Source organism: Quercus lobata, chromosome 1 (genome assembly GCF_001633185.2).
Source record: "Quercus lobata isolate SW786 chromosome 1, ValleyOak3.0 Primary Assembly, whole genome shotgun sequence".
Lineage (NCBI taxonomy): Eukaryota > Viridiplantae > Streptophyta > Magnoliopsida > Fagales > Fagaceae > Quercus > Quercus lobata.
In genome coordinates, this window is record NC_044904.1 from 9,955,640 (window position 1) to 9,978,182 (window position 22,543).

The 22,543-nt window shown below is 32.5% G+C and overlaps 2 protein-coding genes and 2 pseudogenes across 3 annotated transcripts; 2 read left to right on the top strand and 2 right to left on the bottom strand.

The window, feature by feature from the left end:
- Nucleotides 1-759: 759 nt before the first annotated feature.
- Nucleotides 760-6,906, top strand: LOC115977738 (annotated as a pseudogene).
- Nucleotides 2,073-22,288, bottom strand: LOC115977758 (probable plastid-lipid-associated protein 12, chloroplastic). Of its 2 annotated transcripts, XM_031099785.1 has the most exons (8): nt 21,962-22,288; nt 21,783-21,836; nt 21,315-21,389; nt 20,887-21,006; nt 20,397-20,588; nt 20,176-20,254; nt 19,967-20,064; nt 2,073-2,291 (listed from the first exon to the last, which is right to left on the bottom strand). In XM_031099785.1, exons 1-8 carry the CDS (start codon nt 22,226-22,228, stop codon nt 2,169-2,171), a joined length of 1,008 nt encoding a protein of 335 aa, XP_030955645.1. In that variant the 5' UTR covers nt 22,229-22,288; the 3' UTR covers nt 2,073-2,168. The 2 variants fall into 2 exon arrangements, with proteins under 2 accessions (XP_030955645.1, XP_030955639.1); XM_031099779.1 differs by lacking the exons at nt 2,073-2,291; nt 19,967-20,064 and having other exon boundaries at nt 20,179-20,282.
- LOC115977748 (peroxidase 59-like) lies at nt 11,442-14,668 on the top strand. The gene is made up of 4 exons (XM_031099769.1): nt 11,442-11,657; nt 12,149-12,331; nt 13,818-13,983; nt 14,220-14,668. The coding sequence occupies exons 1-4, from the start codon at nt 11,442-11,444 to the stop codon at nt 14,666-14,668; spliced, it is 1,014 nt and encodes a 337-aa protein (XP_030955629.1).
- On the bottom strand, nt 16,213-17,078 carry LOC115977774 (annotated as a pseudogene).
- Nucleotides 22,289-22,543: the final 255 nt, after the last annotated feature.

Sequence of the window (22,543 nt, forward strand, 5' to 3'; positions counted from 1 at the left end):
AGAAATCATTTCACAAGTTTCACAATGTTCACTTGTGATTCCATTTCTTGTTAAACCTTCGAGCTTGTATGTGATTTCAACACTTGTGAACATTGATCAAGCACTATATTTAGCTAGGTACTAGAGAATTATTTAGCGATCAAAATCCAAATGTAGAAAGGAATCCAAAGGCACCTGTTTGTTTAATTAATCTGAGTTGTAAGGTCATTCAAGGATTAATATCCTGACTAAGTTCAGTGACTTCCATTAAATTAGATTAGATAAGATATGGTTAAAGCATTAAAATCAACCTATGTAGCTATCAATTGCCATAAATGCACGCCCAACAATTTTTTATTATTATTGAACATTCTAAATGCACGCCCAACAAAAAATGGTGCGCCAACGTGGTAGTAAAAAGCTTTGCTGCTTTGGCCATTCGACAAGCACTAATGCTTACTGTGTTTTGATTTGATTCAAAACTTCCACCAAAAGCTCATTTTCTATGTAATCTGATAACTGTTCAATCCACCATAGTGCTCTTTCAAAATTAACTACAACTTTAGTAATATTAAAACCACTAATCTACTAAAACCATTACACGCCTTTAGTGCGATGGTCACTTTGCAAGTATAAGTATTTGTAAGGTATAAGTATTTGTGGGGTATAGGAGGTAAGGGCCGAGGTTTAAGTCTCCAAGAAGAAGCTTAACACATATATACACTTATATTAGACTAGACTAGAATACAGCTGCCATGCATCACCAGCACTAACAATATAGTGCTGGTGATTATAAAATTGCTAATGCTCTCAAGATCTTAGTTATAATTTTAGCCTGCAAGATTTTTCATGTGCATTGAGGCCTTAACAGTTCACACTGAAATTGCATTATCATTTCGGGTCTTTTTATCCTTTGATCAGTTGTGTGGAAGCTATTGAAGTAACCATGACAATGTCTAACAGCTTTTATGGTTACTCTTTGATTATGACTTTCTTTATGCAGTTACTTCATGCGTGGTCTCAACTGACCCCAAATTTTTATGATAAAACATGTCCTAATCTTCAAAATATTGTGAGAAATGAGGTGCAAACAGCTTTCAATAAGGAAAATCGTATGGCTGCCTCTTTGCTTCGGCTTCACTTTCATGACTGCTTTGTAAATGTGAGTTTGAGTATCAAATAATACTGTTATTTTGTCTATTTCATAACTTTTAAATGGTGTTTTTAGTATCTCTTGTTATGAACAAAGAAGTCTCGTAATTTTACTATTGTTTTAAGAGAAAGATATTCCTAGGTCATAAAAGTGTTGATAATTTTAATTAATGAAATTAATAATTCCAAGAATTAGCTGAAGAATTTGCATATTGATTATTATTTGAAAAGTTCTTTCTTTTAATGATAATGATTCTCCCATACTCATTATTTCACATTTATTTTTATGTTATAAATGTAAAGATCACATTTTCACGTTTTAAAATGTGTACATAAATGCATATACAATGTAGATATAGGGTAAAAGAATGTATAAAATCAATGTAAAAGAATATTTATCATTCTTTTAAAACTGTAAGTTGAGAAGTGAGAATTCTTATGAAACCACTCTCAAAGTCTCTAACTTCTTTTTTCTTTTAACGTTGTGGGGATTCTTTGCCCTTTCTAGGGCTGTGATGGATCAGTATTGTTAGATGTAAGTGGTGGGGAGAAATTTGCCCTTTCCAACTTAAACTCAGTTAGAGGATTTGAAGTTGTAGATCGTATCAAAAGTACTGTGGAGAGTGCATGTCCTGGTGTTGTATCTTGTGCTGATATACTAGCTCTAGTTGCTCGAGATTCCGTGGTCATTGTAAGTTCAAATCCTCCTCTTTATGCTTCCTTCTATTTCTATTGACATATATATGATCACTAGAAGAATGATATACAATTTGATATTTGAAAGCAACTTCAGAAGAATGAAATGACAAGCATTTATAATTTTTTTTTTTTCATAATAAATTATGTAGTTGCATTTACGTGCAAAACAAAAAAGGAATTTAAACCGAAGTTCTCCATAGGGCTCAAGTTTGATGATAAGGGCTACGTCCCTCTATTAAATGTAATAAGAAAAGATGAGAAAGATTGGATAAGTATGTCATTGAATCACAAAGTTCTTGATAGAAAGTATCTTATCTTGACGGAAATTCAAGTACACACTAATTCACCATATATGTTCGGTAATGGTTTGCAGAGTAGAGGGAAATCATGGACTGTTTTGTTGGGCAGAAGAGATGGAAATGTGTCAATAAGCATAAATGGAACAGATGCCGCACTTCCTTCTGCATTTGACACATTGGATGTAATCATTTCCAAGTTCAAAAGAGTAGGCCTCGATGAAAAAGATGTGGTGTCCTTATCTGGTAATTTTAACATGTGCTCACAAGTCTCAACTAAAATTGCTTCATAACCTTAATTGAAAGTCACTGATACATTTTTTTTCCCCCAAAAATGCTTTTAGATTTCTCTTCTTGTAATTTGTAGTCACACATATGACATATCCCCCGTAGTATATCATGATCCAGCCATATATGATGCATTGAGTATTGGGGTTTTATTTGTATAGGTTCTCATACAATTGGACTAGCTAGGTGTGCTGCCTTCAGCAATAGGTTGTTCAACTACTCAGGAACTGGCCTTCCAGACAGATCCATGGATAGAAATCTGTTGTCTCAGTTGCAAAAATTGTGCAAGGATGGTGACCAAAACCAGACAACACTCCTGGATCAATACCCCGGAGGGGGTTACGTTAATATTTTTGGCAACAATTACTTTCAGAACTTGCTCAACGGAAAGAGCGTTCTTAGTTCCGACCAATTGTCTTTGTTAGACATATAATGACCTATTTAGTCCAATCCAATTGTAAAAGCTCATATGTTTCTAGAACAGGTAAATTAATCTCAAGTTGGTCTACGGTTAGCCTAAAGTTAGTCTAGAGTTCTATAGTATATAAACCTTGATTGGGTTCATTGTAATTTTAGTATTTAGGGTTTGTTTGGGATTTCCTTATTTTGCTGAAACTGAAAACTTTTTACTGAAAGTACTATAAATAAAAGTAAAAGTTAGTTGAAATAGTACAGTGAGACTTATAAATAGTACTAAAAAGTACAGTAAGACTTATGAATAGTAGCAAAAATAAACTGAATAGTAAAAGAAGTTGGCAAAAATATCATGCCAAACACACATTTAATATCAAATAATTAGCTGTTAATGGCTTTTCACGTTAGATGTAGGCTATTGGACTAAACTATTTAAACCTTCTTGTACATTCTCTGTTTCATGCTTCCACTGATAACTCAATTACTTGCCCTCTATTTCATACTTCCACTTGTTACTCATTCGCACAAAAACTTCAACACTATTAATTTCTTCTTAAAAATTGAAAAGAAAAAGAAAGTACTATATTCTATACATAAGCCCAAATCAATCACCAGAAGTCTTGTTGAAAGTTAGAGCCTATAGTGGAAGCGTAGACCCTTTTTTCTGACTTTGTTAATGCGGTGATCAAGATGGGAAAGAATTATAAGTCCTCTTACTGCATCACGTGTAGAGATACACTAAATTTTAGTACTAATTAATCTGAATTGTAAGGTCAATCAAGTCGTGTTTGAGGAGATTTTTCTCTTCACTTCTATAAAATGCTTTATCAGACTCCCTCAACTTAAAAAGTGGCCAAAATGGCCAAATACCATCTTAGGCAGAAATATTTCGCGATCTAATACTGTTTGCGAAATAATTAAGAGTCTACCACTTTTTTGAAACTCGAGTTTGCTGTGTAACTCGAGTTTCATGAAAAATAACATGACAAACTTAAAGACTATTTTTCAAAGAACTCGAGTTATATGACAAACTTGAGTTTCACAAATTCAAGTTCCAAAAGAGTGATATATCTCTATATATTTTCAAAATAGTGATAGATCGTCAAATATTTTGGCCAATAATGATATTTGACCATTTTGGCCCTTAAAAAGCACCAAGGAATATCCCAAGTCCAGTGACTTCCTTTAAATAAGATGAGATAAGATATGGTTAAAGCGTGAAACTAGAACTATGTAGCCATCAATTACCATAATACTAATACCAACAATTTTTGTTATTGAACATTCTTAATGCACGCCAACTAAATTGTGCGCAAAGTGGTTGTAAAAAGCTTTAGCTTTTCCAAAAGCACTAATTATTCTGAGTGTCTTTTGACTTGATTCAAAAACTTGCGTGAGAAGCTCTTCCTATGCAATCTAATAACTGTTCAATCCATATGGAACTAGGATTTCAAGTTAGAGGAGGTTGGCGTATAAGAAAAAAAAAACTTCAAAAAGGCATTCATATAGTATTAACAAATTATAAATACATAAAATCGTTGTTTCTTAATACATTAAGATGTAATCATTTTCCAACAAAGAGAAAAAAAAAATACAATTTTTTTAATTTTTTTTTTTTTTGAAGTTAGAGTATTCACAATAGTGGTGTTAAAAAATTTATCTTTTAACATCTCAAAAAGCTAATTTATCTAGTTTACTGTCTCATTTTGCAATACACTCAATATCAAATGTTCTATTTTTCAGCACTTCATTTAAAATAATATAAACAATTCATTAAAATAATAGAGGAAGAGAGAAAATTTGAGTTTTTTAATTGAAAGAAGAGAGATAGTCTTAATAAAATATTGTATTTTATTTTTAATAACTTGCCACAGTCAATTGGTATATATTTGGCTTTAGCTTTAGCTTCTCTTGGTATATATTTAGCTTTAGCTTTAGCTTCTCCCATAACATATGGTTTTTTGGTTTTTTTGTGGTAAAATAATTTTTTTGCTAAAATATAATCACAATTGTGAATGTCTTTTTTTGGTTAAGTTTTTGGATTTGACAACGGCTAGTTGGAGGGAGTCTAAAGTTTTGAAAGTAGGGCAACTATATTTAAAAAAGAAAAAAATTGGACCGGGGGGGCCCTAGCCCCCTTGGGCCCCCACCTGGGTCCATCCTTGCAATCCACCATAGAACTCTTTCAACTAACAACTTTGGTAATATTAAAGGAAAATGTTAACAGATATCTTAAGGGTGTTTGTTAATAAACTATTTTAAAAGAGTTTTTATGGGAAAAAAAAAATAATGTTTTTACCTTTTTTATATCTCATAAAAGTGGTATCAAAATTTTCTTAAAATAATTTGTTAATAATTGCTCTTAGGACACCGCATTATCATTTTGGGTCTTCTTATACTTTGATCAGTTGTGCGTGCATGGTAGCTATTGAAGTAACCATGGCGAAGTCTATGAGCTTTTATGGTTATTCTTTGATTATTACATTCTTTGTGTTGTTCCTTGGTGCAAGGTCTCAACTGACCCCAAATTTTTATGAGAGAACATGTCCAAAACTTCTCAGTATTGTGAGGAATGAGGTGCAAAGGAAATTCGTATGGCTGCCTCTTTGCTTCGGCTTCACTTTCATGATTGCTTTGTAAATGTGAATTTGAGCATCAAATTGTTCTATTATTTTTCTATTTCATTCCTTTTAAATTATATGGTGTTTTTAGTATCTATTGCTGTGAACAAAGAAGTCTAGAAACCTTACTACTGTTTCAAGAGAAAAATACTCCAACGTCATTAAAGGGTTGATAATTTAATTAATGAAACTAATAATTCCAAGAATTAGCTGAAGAATTCACATCTTGATCAATATAGTACTTGCATAGTTAGTTCAAATCCTTCTCTTTTTTTTTTTTTTTTTTCTTCTTCTTATATTGACATATATATATGATAACTATAAGAATAAAATATAATTTGATATTTGAAATCAACTTCAGATGAATGAAATGACGAGCATTTATAAGGTTATTTATTTGATTATTATGTTGTTGCATTTACGTGCAAAACAAAATAGTCATTTTCAAATGGCACTTTTGGCCCTTTTCATGGGGGAGGGCTCAAGTTCTATGATTAGGGCTACGTCCCTCTATTTAATGTAATAAGAAAAGATAAGAAAGATTGAAACAAAAAATAGTTGGTGGAGAATATCGATATTCAAGTTCACACTAATTCACCATATACGTTCTGTAATGGTTTGCAGAGTGGAGGACCGACATGGAGTGTTTTTTAGGGCAGACGAGATGGATTTGTGTCAATAAGCATAAATGGAACAGATCAATCACTTCCTTCTGCATTTGACTCACTGTATAATATCACTTCCAAGTTCAAAAATGTAGGCCTCGATTTAACCGATGTGGTGTCCTTATCAGGTACTTAAGTTTCGCATAAAATATTGTAAAAATATGCTAGCATAATATAAAGTATTAACATGTTCTCACAACTAATATCACCTTGATGACCATAAATTAATAGTCTCTGATATATTAAGGTTATTTCTGATCTTGTTGTAATTTGTAATCACACATATCCCCTCTTGTATTCATGAGCCATTATATGATTAATTTTTCCAATTGATGCATTGAGAATTGGGATGTGTATAGGTTCTCATACAATAGGTCTAGCTAGGTGTGCTGCCTTTAACAATAGGTTGTTCAACTTCTCAGCAACTGGCCTTCCAGACAGTTCTATGGATACAAATATGCTGTTACAGTTGCAAGCACTGTGCGGAAACGCTAGTAGCCATGGCTATAGTGCTGACCCAAACTTGGGAAACTCTACAACACCCCTAGATCGAGACTCAACTAATGATTTTGTAACCATTACTTTTAGAACTTGCTCAATGGAAAGGCCCTACTTAGTTCCGACCAAGTTTTATTGAATAGTGATGAAACTAATCGTTTGGTTCAAAAGTATAGCATTAGTATGAATCGTTTCTTTGTTGACTTTGCCAAGTCCATGGTCAAGATGGGGAATATAAGTCCACTTACTGGGTCCCGTGGAGAGATACGCAAGAACTGCAGGAGAGTGAATTGATCAACTGTGCTGAACTGCTTCTCAATCTATATATGGTCAGTGTTGTCATGTTCATTATGACTTATTTTAAGTTTCTATTTGGTGTGGTTTTGTTTTTGTTGTTTGCATTACTAAAAATTAGTTTGAGGGATTTGTCTTTCTCTAAAAAAAAAAAAAAAAAAAAAAAATGTTTGAGGGATTTGTAATGTAAAGTATAATATATGGAGTTCTTTGTTTTATGGGAACAAATGTCAGATCTTTGGAGTAACCATGCTTTAGTTAAAACTTAATTTTCATTGTGATTCAAAGTCGGTCCCTTTAATTATCAGTTCAAATATCTACTTTTGCAAACCACCAAAGCATTTCATATATTTTGATTATTGGTAAGATATTCTAAAATTTGAATCCATGGAAAGCTAATTTCAAGGTAGCAATACGTTTATATCTTATGCCTGGTCAAAGCAAAATGATGGCTAGGTGGTATTAGCTAGCGAGCAGACAAACTTTGTCAGGGTCGTTTATGTGTAAGATATTCTGATAACATCTCAAAATCAAATTCAGAAAGGTTCTCTATAATGGATTACTCAATGATTTTCAATTGGATAACTATAAATATCAATCAAGGGAGCTCACAGCTCCAGTGCTGATAAGTAAAAGAAAGTTTCAGAAAGTATTTATCTTTGGACAATCTTTCCAACTTTGTCAAAATATTTGTATATTATGAGACTTTCGAAGATTAAAAGGTTGGGACTTGTAGTAAATGAAGTTTTTGGAACACTAATTGATTGGATTAATCGGATATATAATCTTATTTCTCACTAGTTACAATAGGATCCAGGCATACAGTATTCTATATTTCTATTTGTGTATCTAGTGCAATGCATGGTCAATTTGATATATAGGGCACATTTTTTTTCATTATAAATTGTCTTTGTATAATAAATATTTAATTTAATATTTATTTATAGAATTTTTTTACGAACATTTCTTCAAATGAATATTTAAGGGGAAAAAAGGGGAAATTTCAGCATACACCATAAAAGATTGAAAACATAGAGAGATTAAAAAAAAAAAAAAAAAAAACAACGGAAAAGAAAGTACTAATGATACAAAATCATTTATAAAAATATTCTCTATATTCTCTTTTCCTTTTGCTATAAATGTCAAAAAGAATAACATTTATATAATCTCTAAAATTCAACATATAGCATTTAATATCGTTACGCTTATGTTGAGTCATATCATAAGCCACGTTATCATTTTTTTATTTATTTATTGGTTTGTTGCTCTAATTTTTTTGATAATATTAAATATATTAACCTACTAACCTTACAAATTCATCTTAGACAATTTCTTTTTCTAATAATATCTTGGACGATTTTAACTACTTTATATATACTTTTCCTTTACACATTTATCTACTTTAATTTAGAAAGAACTCTTTTCACACTTTCTTTTTCTTCATTACTCTTACTCAATTCATTGCCTTTCCCTTTCATAGATAGGAGAATAAAATATAGGCTATAAATGGTTACTTGGGCTATATGGGGTGCTCAAATTACGCTGATATATGAACCTACACAGCTCCATTTTACCAGAATTTATAACTCGGACATGAAGCTGTTGACATACAACCAGCAAAATAATTTAGCATGGAAGACAAAGCTTTAAAGGGAAAATATTGTAGTACTTTCAATGCTTTGTAATGACTACTAAAAAAATATGAAAAATTACATACCAAATTCTTTAAAATGACGTATTTTCAATCCTTTTTACAATACATCAATAAATTTCTATCACTTACTTCCCCAAAAAAAAAAAAAAAAAGTCTGTGCACATGTAAATATGCCTGTAACTAAATTAATGTCTAGGAATATTGTTACTGATACATGCCTTCAAATTCGGTCCACTTTGGTTCATTCAGTCCATTCTATCTATTTGGGTCCATGTTAGTCCATTTAGATCCACTTCGGTCCATTCTGTCCACACAAGTTCTTCCGGTCCATTTTGGTCCACTTTAGTCTCTTTCAAACCATTTAGGTTCATTCGGTCAATTTTGTCCACTTTGATCAATTTCGGTTCAAGATGACAAAAAGTAATATTATTATTTTTAATGGTTTAATTTTTTTTTTTGATAGGATTAATTGTTTAATTTAATATAAGACATTATGCTGCCTGCTTGTTTTATCTCTCAAATTGTCTTATTTAGTGTGCGTTAGGTATTGTTTAAAAAACCAGTTTTTTTTACTATTCAACTTATTTTTGCTACTATTCTTGAGTCTCATTGCACTTTTTGATACTATTTACAGGCTTTGCTATATTATTTCAATTACCTTTTAACTTTATCTACAATACTTTCAGTAAAAAGTTTTCAGTTTCAGCTAAATAAGAGCTGTTTCCAAACAGATACTTAATTATATATGTACATCCACTATATATATAGTTGGTAAATTTGTAATATGATAAAATTAGTGGCCATGAACAACGAATTTGCTCAAGAAAATGGCGTACGAATTGCATTTTCTGCCTTTCTTTTTTTAATTAACCTGCTGGAAGCACAGTTAATGAGTTAATGCCTTAAACGTCACATGTGGAGCTCATCATGGATCATTATAGATTTTTGATTTAATTAGTCGTTTGGGTGCCCTTGTGAACATTGATCAACTTTATTTAGCTAGGTACAAGCTAATTTTTTAACACACACACACACACACACACATATATATATATATATATATATATATTGTCAAAATTTAATAGTTGTAAAAAAATTAAAATAGTAATTGCAAATTACTCACTAGTAGTATAGCATGTTTACACCTTTTTTAGGTATGATTTAAAAAGTTGCACATACCCCCCTAATATTTATTAGTCTTACTTTCATAACCTACCTCATTTTTTTTTTTTTTTGTTTTTAAAACATATTATATAGCCCATGTGACTTATAAATCAATTGTAAACTCATGTACTTGTTAGAACAATCAAATTAAATAATATTGAGTTAGTCTATGATTAGTCTTGGGTTAGTCCAGGGTTCTCTAGCATATATACAAACCCTAATTGTGTTCATTGTAATTGAAGTGTTTAATATCAAATATGTAGCTATCAATGACTTTTTACCATGGACATAAGCCGTTAAGTTGATCCATATAAAACTTTTTTGTTCACTTTCTTTTTTCATGTTTCCACTCACCACTCAATCAATTGCTCTTTTTTTCATGCTTCCGCTCATTACTCAATCACACAACAACTTTAACACTATTAAAGAAAATATTATATTCTAGTCACTTAGGCTAAATCAATCACCAGAAGTCTTGTTGAAAGCTATATTGGAAGCTTAGTCATTTTTTTCTATGACTTCGCTAATTCGTTGATTAAGATGGGAAAGAAGTATAAGTCCTCTTACTGCATCAAGTGGAGAAATACACTAAATTAATTTTGCTACTAGTTAATCTGAATTGTATGGTCAATCAAGTCACAATGAGGAAATTTTTCTCTTCACTTCTATAATGCTCTTTCGGAGATATATGTGGGGGTGAAGTTCGAGTCAGAATCCCTCAACTTAGTAAGTACCAAGGAATATCCTATGTTGGGTGACTTCCTTTAAGATGAGAGATAAGATATGGTTAAAGAATCAAAATTCAAAATCGACCTATGCAGCTATCAATTAAAAAAAAAAAAAAACCATAATACTAATACCAACAAAATTTTTTTATTGAACATTCTTTATGCACGACTAACTAAATTGGTTGACTTCCTTTAAATAAGATGAGATAAGATATGTACCAAATTGACATTTTTATTGTTGTTGATATAATATAGACGGAAGACATAGGAGTTGGGGAAAGAGAGAATGAAAATACAAGACTTACAAATAAATTGACATATGTAGCTATCAATTACCATAATATTAATACCAATTAAATTTTTTAGTGAACATTCTTAATGCACGCCTTACTAAATTGTGCGCCAAAGTGGTTGTACGTAGAAAGCTTTACATTTTCCACAAGCACTAATGCTTCTGAGTGTGTTTTGATTTGATTGAAAAACTTGCAAAAGAAGCTCACATTCTATCAATAATACCTGTTCAATCCACCATAGTATTCTTTCAATTAACTACAACTTTGCTAATATTTAAACGAATAATCTGTTAGGTTTACTTAACTATCAATTGAAGTGCATTTTTTTGAACTCAGGCAAACACTGGTTGCAGCTGCCATACATCACTCTCACTTAAATTATTTTGTAATAAATTATACAATTGTCAATTCTCTCGTGATCTTGGTTATAAATTAAGGGATAAATTGCGTATTTAGTCTTTAACTTTTTATGTTGTGTCTTCTATGTCAATCAAGTTCTTAACATTATTTTGGTATTATGTCAAAATGATTTCTGCCGTTAAGTGATAAATAAAAAATACTGACGTAACTAACAGCCAAAATAAAGTATTAATTGAATGCCGTATGACTGTCATGTCAGACATCACCTAACACTTAACTGTCCATCAAGACCTTATAAGTCACATTATCAGTTGTGTGGGAGCCATTGAAGTAACCATGAAGAAGTCTAACAGCTTTTATGGTTATTCTTTGATTATGGCTTTCTTTATGTTGTTCCTGGGTGCAAGGTCTCAGCTGACCCCATATTTTTATGAGAGAACTTGTCCAAATCTTCTCAATATTGTGAGGTATGAGGTGGAAAAAGCTTTCTTCAAGGAAATTCGTATGGCTGCCTCTTTGCTTCGGCTTCACTTTCATGATTGCTTTGTAAATGTGAGTTTGAGCATCAATTTTTTTGCCAACATTTCATTATGTCCATCAAAATTATTCTGTTATTTGTCTCTTTCATAACTTTTAATTGGTGTTTTACTCTTGTTGTGAACAAAGAATTTCTCGTAAATTTACTTTAGATCATGAGAAAAATGCCACTTGGTCATATATAAAAGGGCTGATAAGTTTAATTGATGAAACTAATTATCCCAAGAATCAGCTGAGGACTTCGCATCTCAATTAATGCTTGTCAAATTAAGGAGAGATTTTTCATTTACAAAAGGGATTTTCAATTAGGATCCTCAAAATATTCCTTGGTACATTTGTTTATTTTTAAAGGTACTTTTTTGAATATGTGAGAAGTGGGAAGGCTTCTGAAGCCCCTCTCAAAGTCTATTAACTTAATTACTTTTGCCTTTAAACTCTTATGAGGCAAAAGTCATGGCCTCATTGTATAATAAAAATAATAATAATATTTTCTTTGCCCTTTCTAGGGTTGTGATGGATCAATACTGTTGGATGTAAGTGATGGTGAGAAGGTTTCCTTTTCCAATTTAAACTCAGTTAGAGGATTTGAAGTTGTAGATGATATTAAAAGAGCTGTGGAATACGAATGTAGTGGTGTTGTGTCTTGTGCTGATATACTAGCAATAGTTGCTCGAGATTCCGTCGTCATAGTAAGTTTTTTTCTTTATTATTTTTATTACATATATTTGATCACTAGTAGAATAATATACAGTTTGATATTTGATTTGGAGGCAACTTGAGAAGGATATGAACTTGTCATTTATAAGGTTTATTTATTATTATTATATTTGATCACTAGGAGAACAATATACAATTTGATATTTGATTTGGAGGCAACTTGAGAAGGATGAACTAGTCATTTATAAGGTTTATTTATTTATTATTTATTATTATTATTACTATTATTATATTTTTGCATTTACATGCAAAACAGCCATTCGAACTCCAGTTCTCACTGTATAGGGGCCAAGAGCTTCTCAGCTTAATTAGTAGCATTTTTGGCCTTTCCATTGCCTATGGGGAGGGCTCAGGTTCAATTCTTTAGGCTACATCCTTCTATTTAATGTAGCAAAAAAAGATTATCCATCTGGGATGAGAGTTAGGTTTAAACCCTATACGGCTTAATTACCAAATTAACTAAATTATTCAATTCTTAACTGGGTAGTTAATTAATCAATATTCAAAGCACAATGCTCAATATTGATAAACACATTCAACAATATAAAGAATATACACCACAAATGCGCACACAAAAATAGTATATGTTCACCAAGTGAAAACCCAAATCAGAATGCTTTAGGATTAGGACCAACGCAACAAGTCCACCCAAAACTCCCCTGCAGGTTAACATCTCAAATTCTTTATGTATTAATTCTTTTTTTCATAAAAATATATATGTAAATTAATAATACAATTTGGAAACAATTATATAATAAACTCTATAATTTAATATAATTTTTAAGTTACATTCTAAAGTATATGCACAAATGTTTATAATATGGTTTTAAAATGTAATAATTTAATTATTTTATGAGTTTAAAAAAACCCCATATAAGTTGTACTTGGAATTACTCTAATTACTAAAAATTAGCGCATGAGAATTATATATAAGTGGAATTTTGATTATAGAAAAATGAAAACATGGCTTATTAGTATATATACCTAAAAAATAATATAATATAATGGATATGCTATCTTTTTATGGATTTTCTAACATTAAAACGCAGCTTGGTATTTACATAAGTAGTGTATTATCGTTAAAATTGGTCTTAAGTATTATAAAATTTATCTGTCTATGCTTCCATATGTATGGAGATACACATTAATTATAAAATATTGCCCTTCCTAAAGTTAAATTCTGGCCCGCCACTGTTGCCTTAGACCTTCAAAGTTACTTGCTGCCGCAAACTGATATGCCCACTGCAAACTGAACCACAAAACTTCTAGTATAGAATATGCAAAAAGTCTAGTGACACAAAATAGTTGACATAGTATAGTTAAAGTGGTGCCAATGATAGACTCAAGTGAAAGTGATATTGCTTTAATAACTACAAACCATTTAAACAATGATAAAAACATTGTGTCCCTAATATTACTCACAGAATATATTATATTATGTTCTGTGATAATCTGCAGACTGGAGGACCAACGTGGAATGTTCTGTTGGGCAGAAGAGACGGATTTGTGTCAAGCAAAGCTGCAGCAAATATTTCAATTCCTTCTGCATTTGACTCACTGTATAATATCATTGCCAAGTTCAAAAAAGTAGGACTCGATGTAACTGATGTGGTATCCTTATCAGGTACTTAAGTTTCGCATAAAGTATTCTAAAAATTTGCTAACATAATACGTAATGTATTAACGTGTTCTCACAACTAAAATCACCTTGATGACCTTAAATTAATAGTCTATGATATTTAAGGTTATTTCTCTTGTTTTAATTTGTAATCACACATCCTCTCTAGTATTCATGAGCCACATTATATGATTAAATTTATTTTTTCAATTGATGCTTTGAGCGTTTTGGTTTTTGTATAGGTTCTCATACAATTGGACTAGCTAGGTGTGCTGCCTTCAACAATAGGTTGTTCAACTTCGAACAAACGGGTCGTCCAGACAGTTCTATGGATGAACATATGCTGTTCCAGTTGCAACTTTTGTGCCCAAACGTTAGTAGCTATAGTGCTGACTTAGACTCGAAGATCGGAAACTTTACTACACCCCTAGATCGAGACTCACCAATAGGTTTCCCAACTAATGATTTTGACAACCATTACTTTCAGAACTTGCTCAATAGAAAGGCCCTACTTAGCTCCGACCAAGTTTTGTTGAATAGTTATGAAACTAAACGTTTGATTCAAGATTATAGCATTAGCACGGATCGTTTCTTTGATGACTTTGCCAAGTCCATGGTCAAGATGGGGAATATAAGCCCACCTCCTGGGTCCCGTGGACAGATACGCAAGAACTGCAGGAGAGTGAATTGATGATCAACTGTGCTGAACTTATCCAGGATTTGATGAAAATGAGAATAAGATATGTACTAAAATCTGCTTCTCAATCTATGGTCAGTGCCGTCATGTATATCATTATGACTTGTTTTAAGTTTCTATTGTGTGGTTTTGGTTCTGTTGTTTGCATTACTAGAAATAAGTTTGGGACATGTACAATGTAAAGTATAAAGTTCTCCATTGGTTTTAATGGGAACAAATGTAAGATATGTGGAGTAACCATGCTATTGTTAAAACTTAATTATAATTGTGATCCAAAGTCATCCCTTTAATTATAACTTCAAATATCTATTTTGTAAACAACAAAAGCATTTAATAAGATTTTGATTATTGGTAAGATATTCTAAATTGAATCAATGGAAAGTTAGTTTCAAGGTAGCAATACCTTTAGATCTTATGCCCATATAATCTCATGGTCAAAACATAAGTTATATAATACAGTTTTATGTCATCCATATCCTATCTAAAAGTCAAAGCCTAACATTTAATGTTGAACCACATCATTAGTCATGTCACTATTTTTTACTATTGATTGCAGTCTAATACGGCCCAGTTCAGTCATTTCGGTCCAGTTCGGTACAGTTTGGTCCATATTAATCTATTCGGTCTATTTGGTCTAGTTCGGTCCGTTCTTTCCATTTGGTTCAGTTCGGTCCATTCAGTCCAATTCTGTCTATTTGGTTCTACTTGGTTTAGTTCGGTCCATTCGGTCCAATTCTGTCTATTTGGTTCAGTTTTGTCCACTTTGATCCATTACGGTCCATTTTGGTCCATTCGGTAATTAAAAATGAGAAAAGATACGTTCGGGTTGAGAGTAACTATTCTAAAGACATCTTTAATACTATTTGTTGTGCTATACCATCATAGCCCCAATAGTTGAGATTTGGCGGTGCGGCTTTTTCACTCCCATAAAGTAGAATTGATGCATTGTATTCTGTTTGTGTTTGAGAGAGAGAGAGAGTACATTAATGTATGTATGAAGCTTGTACTAATTTTATAACTATGAGATTTATATGGCCATGACTTGAAGTATAAATTCTGTTCATTGATATAGGGACTAAGATACTTTTTGGACCCTTGAATCATCAAATTCAATGATGCGTTCTTCAATAGTATGAATGGTCTTTTGATCCTTACTTTATCTCTTTCCATTAGGATGTGATGTCTCCAGACTTAAGTCCCCCTCCATTGGAATTGGAGAAAGGATGGTCAAAGAGGGAGAAGACATTAAGACGGCTCATTGTATAACATATAGTTGTGCCTTCAAGCTCATATAACTTCATCTATTTTAAAGGTGACGTGAATTTAATATAAAAAAACAAAAGGATGCAGATTGCTATCCAAAAATGTCGAAAATCATAAAAATTAATATATCTTTGATGATAGATAAGAGAACAACATTTAACGTTGACAAACTTGATGATACATAGTCATACCCTTTTAAACAAGAAGAAAAATTATTCCAAACAAAAAAATAAAGCACAAAACACCAAAGAACAAGGAGATATGGTAATGTAGTACTCTTAATGAACGTCATCCTCAAGGCGTGGGAGGAGCTAGACCAGCCTTAAGAGCTTCAATGGTGGTAGTATTGGTCTTGAAGGATTTAGCCAAGACAACATCGTCAATGCCAGTAGTGAACAAAGTGTTGGGAATTGAAATGGTTCCAGCATTTGCACTCCCAAATGCTGCAATCGCTGCAACAGGTATTTGTGCATCAGCATTGTATGGAAGTGCACAGGTCCCTTTGGGAACACAAAGATATCACCCGTTGGTAGTGTCTGAGTAAAGAGCTTATTGGTTGTATCGACAAACCCGACTTGAAGGGTACCTCCAACCACGAAAAGAAGCTCAGAAGCACGAGGATGAATGTGGGGTGGGTTAGTTGTGGAAGGGCCTCCCTTAAAAAGGTCACGCAAGCCAGTGAATGTGAAGAAATTCTCATCAACGTTGGTGACATTTGGGGGGACTATAAAATCAGTGAAGATGTCTGGGTCTCCAGCCATTGCCAGTTGGATGATGGCAAATGAAGAAATTAGTAGTGAGAAGAATTTCATGGTGAAAGTTTTAGAGGCCATGGAAGAGAGAAACTTGAGGCATATAGGAAAAAACTAATATAATACTTTGATGATAGTTTATTATGTGGTGCAATGAGGTTATTTGGATTTGATAGAAGGGCCAGTATTTTATAGGGTGTTGTTATGCGTATTTTCAATCCTTCTGCAGTCCTTATTGAAATCAACAGCTAGAGATGGAAACTATGAAGCCATTCTTGTTGTAGCTGCAGGCAGTTGTCTGGGTTTGTCGTTGGCTCGTACACGACACCCACAAAATACTAAACTTTTCTCATCTTTGATAATTGACAATACAATAACTATGAACTACATGCTCTCTGCTACCCCTTGAAGTGATATTATTAGGGTGATATCTTTAAAATGAAGGCCCTAAATTTAGTGTTAAAATGAAAGTCAATAAATATCATAAATACTAAATTGTTCAAGCATTGATCATTTTCTTGTTGAATAAGCATATGCTTTTTCAAAAGCAACTTGATAAACTTATTTTTTTTCATATATAGTAAACGCTATAACTAATATTTTTTAAGTATTCACCAAAATATGCTAATAGTTTTTTTTTTTCCTTTTTAATTTTATAATTCTATAGTTGTGAGAGGGGAGATTTAAATCATGGACGTTTATGTTGAAAGTACGAGCTAGAGATTTCCCAAAGTCTTTAAACAAAAGGAATGAGCGCTTTGCTCTAGCAAAGATGCACGAGATAAATTCACCAAATTAGGAACATAAAAAAGAATTAGTCAAGCTAAGAAATGTGCGCTTTGCTCTAGCAAAGATGCACGAGAGAAATTCACCAAATTAGGGACATAATAAAGAATCAGTCAAGCTACATGGCTCTTAACAAATCTATGCTAATAATTAATACTAACTAAATTATATTGAAATTATTTTATTTGGATTAATTAGATTTAATTATTTTTGTTTGTGAACTTATAAAAAGTTTATTCACCAACCATGTGTTGTTAAAAATTTAATACTTTTTACTACAAAATGAACTATTTATATTATCAATAAATTACAAATAAATATTTGATATTTTGTGAGCTAATTTACAAATCTACATAATCTATATAATTCCAGGGCTATATAAGTATATTAAATGTATTTATAGCATACCTATAAATATATAATAATATATATTTAAATTGAGCCTTCATGAGCTTGTCATAGCTAAAAGTCAAAGCATAATATTTAATATTACTACACTCCTATTGAGTCGCATTATTAGCTACGTCACTATTTTTTATTGATTTGTTCCTCTAAATTTTTTGCTAATATTAAAAAAAAAAAAAAAGAGTAATGAATTGAAGTAAGAGCAATGAAGAAAAAGAAAAGTGTGGAAAGAGTTATCTCTAAATTAAAATAGATGAAGTTGTAAAGGAAAAGTATATATAAAGTTAAAACCTTCCAATATATTATTAGGAAAAAAACAAACGTCCAAGATAAATGTGTGAAGTCAGTTGGTTAATATATTTAATATTATCAAAAAACTAGAGGAGCAAATCAATTAAAAAAAAACTGTGATGTGGCCGATGATTCAGTCCATTTGCTCTAATTTGTTCTATTTGGTCCATTTTAGTCTAATGCAATCCATTCTATCCACTTCGGTCTAATTCAGTCCATTTGGTTCACGTTGGTCCATTTTAGTCTAATTAAGTCTATTTCGGTCCAATTCAGCCCATTCAGTCTAATTCTATCCGTTTGGTTCACTTTAGTCCAATTAGGTCCATTTGGTATACTTTGCTCCACTTCAATCCATGTCGGTCTAATTTAGTCTATTTCAGTCCAATTCAGCCAATTCGGACAACTTCTTTAAAGTAAAGAATTTTGAAGATCCAGTATTCTAGTATATGTAAGTAATCAAATCAAGCTATGTTAATTCCCTTATTTTCTCTTTCCTTCTCTACATCATTTTATTTTAACCCTTAGATTTAGTCTCAGTGATTTACATGTTAGATTAGGTCATTTATTGGGGTTCAAGTGATAATTCAACGGTAATCGTATTTTTCTTTGATTCGAATCCCACTTCTTCCTCTCCCCGCCACTATCTATCTATCAAGATCAAGCAATTCATTATTTATATCCAGTGAACATTCACTTCACTCAGTAGGTATATCCGTACCTTGTAATGCAATGATTTCAATCAAATGTTCAAGAGAGTCATGATCTATATCATTCTCATTTCACATGTCATGGCAACTTAGATGATGGTTCATCTATATGTTAAAACCTAGCTAGTACGTACTGAGTGTACTTTTAGCAGGTCAAATGCAGTGAGTGTGTTATGTGTGACACATGGACTACCATGTAAACATTTTGTAGCTTGGTCAGTTGTTCAATCAAAATGTCAAACCCCATATAACAACAAACAAATCAACAACTCTAATTGGATACTACGGAATATGCTAACTAAGATGAGACCAAGTAAAATTAATTAGAGCATTAAAAATGACGGGCCAAAACATTCAATAAATTGAAGGAATTAGAAAATAGAGTAGAAATGTAAAAGAGAGGGAGGACACTAGGATTACCTGGTTCGGCCTAGTGGCCTATGTCCATGGTGTAAAATCTTAAACAGTTACACAAAGAAACTTTAATATATATGGTATGTATAAGAGCTATAGGGTCTAGGGTTAGCCCTAAATAGACTTAATCTACACTAAGTTGGGCAACTTGAACCAATGCATAATAAACCACTATAATAATATTATCTTTAACAAAACACAGCCATCCATCTAAGTTACCAGAATGCTAATACTGACAAAATTTAAATCTTAAACATTCTTAATGCATGCATTACTAAATCGTGCGCCCAAGTGGCAGCAAAACCAACGTCAACAAATTCCTATTGAACTATTTGGAGTGTGCGATATGATTTCTTGATGATGTTACTCTTATCTAGAACCATATTTTGATGACTAATTGTATTAGTTTCTTCACTACTTCAAGCAAAGTCTTTTAGCCACTTCACTTTTAATTATAGCCTAAAATTTGCCCCATGTCTTCTCTCAATTACTATTCTTACCTCTTGCCAAAATTTCAATCCAGTATCTAAGTTATGATCACATTCTAGTGAAATGATCAACATTGTATAGACTACTTTGTTTATTGTATAGACTACTTTAGATAATTTTTTTTATATCATTCTAGTTCAGTCACTAAATATATGCTATAAATGCTGTTATCTTTAGAAAACTACCTGTGAACTCCAAATCATTTGCCATTCACCCTCTTGGAGTTCTGTTTCACCTCCAGTTAGATTCTGGTTTGAGGAGATAAACTCATCAATTGCCTGCCAAAGTTATAGCAAACGCAATGCAATGTTGGCAAAATGAAACCAAATCAGCAACAAAGCAACATTTTTAATGACATGTAATGTAAAAGTTGAATTGGCAATTTTACCTCTCTTAACTCCTTTACCGGTGGAAATGGTTGACAGTAATCTTTGCCTCGGTTCAGTTTTCTTTTGCAGCACAAATGTGGTGCCCTGCACTACAGAGATATTGCTGGATATCCTTAGCAGATCAAATAGAAAGGAGGTTTTAGAAATTTTTATGATTATGGAGTGTAAAGCCAACAACAGCACTAGTGCTGAAGGAGATATAGGAACTAATAAAGTGCTCATTTACCTTATTTCCTCTTGAGATACGGAGGTCTCCAGAAGGAGACAAGTATGTCGTGTCTAACCAACCCTTTGCTTCATCTCCTAATAGTCTAAATGGCACTGGATATGGCACTTTAAATGTTAAAAATTTAAAAGAAAAGGCTGCTCGATCAAACTGGAAAAGTATTCGTTTACCATCCTTAATTGATGCTGCTGCCTGCACGTAACAGAAGATAATTCATGATGTAAGAGAGGAAAGCCAAGTTATGTACAAAGGAAAATGACAATATTTTGAATTTAAATGATTGCAGGGGAATGCAATTGAGTTTTGAGAACATAATCCATATCACTGTTGAGAATGAGTGAAAAAAACTGCAAAACTGCAATTTTTTTCCCCATGACTAGCTACAATATAACATTGCCATATTTTTTCTGAAGAGGCAAGGCTAGGAACCCTTGCCATATATAATTCAGCAAGATAAATAAATATGACAGTTAAAAAATTAAAGTCATACCTCCACCTTTAGCTCACCTATTGCATCAGAGAATCTTACAATATTGGATACACGTGGATCATTTGTCCGAAGGTAAACCTCTTGTAACACACTAAAGAAGTCAACCCCCACAAATGTTCTCTACAATGACAAAGAAAGCATGAGCACAAATATTGATTTCATATCGGTGATTCTCACATTTTAACCCTCTAATTAGTAGTTAGTACTTGAGAAGAATGACTCATAAGAAAAGAGATAGTTCAGAACTTCAGATGTTTTTGAATTATGTTCCTTTCATAAGCAAAAACCAGTCTCTTCTGCTCTCTAGTAAAATATAGGGCACTTAATCTTGCAAATCTATTGGTTTTTTCATGAACACTTTATGTTGGACTGGAAACGTATTCTGAACAATTAGGTACAACTAACATAAAAACCTAAAATGCAAGAACCTGAATTGGAGATGCTGTTCCAGTTCTAGTTGTAAACATTAACTGCCATCGACCTTCAATCAAACTAGAGTTTGTCTGCAGATGTTCAAGGCACAGTCAATTATTCTAAGGAATAAACATGTAGTAGTAGAAGATTAACCATTTTCCACACCTCATAAACTTGAGTGATAGAAAATAATGCTTCAGCCTGTTTTTAGAGCATATGGTAGAAATTTCAAAGCAATAGAGAGATAATTGGGAAATTTTCAACTTCTAACTCAAGTTCCTATGCAAATTGATCAGTACTATTGTAGTAGCATTTATTGGTTTTCCAACTTTAGTACATGAAGAATCCCTGTACAATGCAACACTAGAAAAAAAGAAAAAAGAAAAACTCACTTTTAACTGTTCCAAACTCAATTGTGCTACAAACAAAACAGAAATGACACTTTCAATTTAGTACCACAAAACAGAACAATGACCACTCACCGGATCCGGCACACCTTCTAAACCTTCTAGAACTTGCACGGCGCGCGTAACATCCTGCAAAAATCTCTCATATCATCAAAAATTAAAATCAAAAGTTGGTAACCACAGTAACTATCTTAAATGCAGTTCAAATAAACAAAGGACAAAAGTGATTGGAATTGTGTAAAGAAACACTATACACTGAGTTGCTGAGGAGAAGCAGAGCGGCCTCGGCCTTGTATCCCGATAAGGGCTTCAATGAGCTGGTTTTCAGGCTCATTGAATGACACTAGTTGCTGCTTGTCCACAACATTAGACCTATAAACAAAAACATTTCTATGGCTACTTGAAGACTCAAAGAGCTTGGGAGTTTTGTAAGGGAGAGTTCTTGGATTGAATATTGGTGAGAATGTGGGAACTGGGTTGGATTGAAATCCAAGATTTGTTGTATAGACTTTGAGAAACATTGCACAAGAAGAAGAAGAAAGTGAGTTTGTGTTTATTTTTGCTAAGGAGAGCTAAGCCAGTAAGCTCTAGCTTTGTGGTATAGTTAAAACCGTTGGATTATCTTAACAGTGTTAAAGCTTACGTGGACAGTTCTGGGTCAGACACGTGGAACCCTGACCGAGTGTTATCCTTCACCTTTCCGATTCTTGGCGCCAGTGAGAGGAAGTATACTTCTTGGGCTTTTGGCGATGCAAAACCTTTGAGGAAGCTGTGGTTAGATGGTTATTTTTTCTTACAAATTTGATTTGCTTATTTCATGTTGATTGTGATGGTAG

Coding starts and splice junctions, on each gene's coding strand:
- LOC115977748 (XM_031099769.1), top strand. CDS start 11,442: ATGAAGAAGTCTAACAGCTTTTATGGTTATTCTTTGATTATGGCTTTC. Junction 11,658..12,148: donor TTCATGATTGCTTTGTAAAT/GTGAGTTTGAGC, acceptor TGCCCTTTCTAG/GGTTGTGATGGATCAATACT. Junction 12,332..13,817: donor CTCGAGATTCCGTCGTCATA/GTAAGTTTTTTT, acceptor GATAATCTGCAG/ACTGGAGGACCAACGTGGAA.
- LOC115977758 (XM_031099785.1), bottom strand. CDS start 22,228: ATGTTTCTCAAAGTCTATACAACAAATCTTGGATTTCAATCCAACCCA. Junction 21,837..21,961: donor CTTCTCCTCAGCAACTCAGT/GTATAGTGTTTC, acceptor AGATTTTTGCAG/GATGTTACGCGCGCCGTGCA. Junction 2,292..19,966: donor AAATGATTTGGAGTTCACAG/GTAGTTTTCTAA, acceptor TGTCAAATGCAG/AAGGAAGTGCGGCATCTGTT.